The 1,333-nt window shown below is 35.5% G+C and overlaps 1 protein-coding gene across 2 annotated transcripts in view; it reads right to left on the bottom strand.

Moving 5' to 3' along the window:
• Window positions 1–225: 225 nt before the first annotated feature.
• Window positions 226–1,333, bottom strand: part of LOC135196965 (conserved oligomeric Golgi complex subunit 5-like) — a 252,456-nt gene continuing 251,348 nt past the window's right edge. For both annotated transcript variants that reach the window (XM_064223826.1, XM_064223827.1), the window contains exons 17-18: window positions 1,266–1,333; window positions 226–548 (exon numbers count right to left, since the gene is read on the bottom strand). The exon at window positions 1,266–1,333 is cut by the window's right edge and continues 136 nt beyond it. In XM_064223826.1, the coding sequence (XP_064079896.1) occupies window positions 339–548; window positions 1,266–1,333 (278 nt within the window). In that variant the 3' untranslated portion in view covers window positions 226–338. The remainder of the gene's footprint in view (window positions 549–1,265) is intronic.

The following is a 1,333-nucleotide window of genomic DNA, read 5'->3' as shown; positions in this document are numbered from 1 at the left end:
GAGCTCTTCAGAGACTAAGGTCCTCCTAGTGATTTTTGTTCATTGCCCTATTCCACTTGTTGGCTTACGTCCCAGCAGGATGCTTCATTTGCTTCTTCCAGTAGTGGCATGCTGTTTTCCATAAAGTTAGTCCTTCAAGGAATTTTCCTTACCCAAGATATCTCTTCCTGCTATGCCTCCCATTTTTGTTAACCTGCTTACACAGGTATGAAAATCACTCACAAGTATCCTTTACATTTTATTTAAACTTTCTTTATTAACTACAAAGTAATAGAATCTTATATTATTAACAAATGTCAAACAAAAGCAGCCACAACACTGAGGTAACCTGGAAAGCACTAGGAATTACCTGATATACCATATGCAACCATTCCCTTCTCCAAAAGCTTTAGCATTACAGGGTAAGCTGGTGCAAACTGCGTCAGCTGACGGGACCTAACGTTGGCAACGTACGCTTCCAGTGCTCCTCTAACAAGCTGTAGTCTCTCACGCTCATCTAGATGTTCATCGAGCCAATTACTATAACGGCTGACAGACCAACCAGCAGTCTGAAAATAAGTTATATCTTTGACAGGTTTTGAAGTTTTTGATACCTTGTTTAATAAAAAAAATATCCCTTATAAAATGCATGACATTATAGCACAAAGAAGGATATTGGCATATCGTTATAGAATTTTTTAATTATGGGACACCTTATTCATTCAATCCCCGTTTTCCAACTTGCATCCATTTGGATTTCCACAGGAACATATATAGTAAATACATCAGTATTTGACCATTCATTGATCTTCCGAGTATTTAATGCATTATGTTACAGAATGCAGAAAAAATAATATAAAACTTGCCTGATTAACTAATTACTTGCAAAGCAAGCTTCCACAGAATAATGCTCATTAAGTGGAAAAGACAATGTCGAGGGAAAAAATATGGTCATTTCAGATGTAAACCATAACTTAGAGAGAAAACCTGACATGAAAACAATGATGATTCCATTACTGTATGTAAAAATATTGTTACCGTGGTTTGAGGTCTTCAGAAATCCAGCTTTATTAGAGCCCATAGAAATATATCTAGGTTGTGCCTTCAGTAAAAATGTCACATCACACATTTGAGATACAAGATCATAGGCAATAAAATAAATTTGTAACTTTTTAAGTTACCATTTTCTTGCTTTTGCAGCCTTAACAACTATGATACTTTTGGATAAATAATAAAGTTTTAACCACTGTACTGAAAAATAACTTTTAATAAAAAAAAAAGGGTACCTGGTGCGGAGAACGGAGTTCTGGAGGAGCTTTTGCAAAGAGGAAGTGAAGAATTGTTGAATATGGAA

The sequence above is a fragment of the Macrobrachium nipponense genome, chromosome 18, assembly GCF_015104395.2.
Source record: "Macrobrachium nipponense isolate FS-2020 chromosome 18, ASM1510439v2, whole genome shotgun sequence".
Lineage (NCBI taxonomy): Eukaryota > Metazoa > Arthropoda > Malacostraca > Decapoda > Palaemonidae > Macrobrachium > Macrobrachium nipponense.
This window is presented reverse-complemented; position numbering and strand designations above follow the sequence as displayed.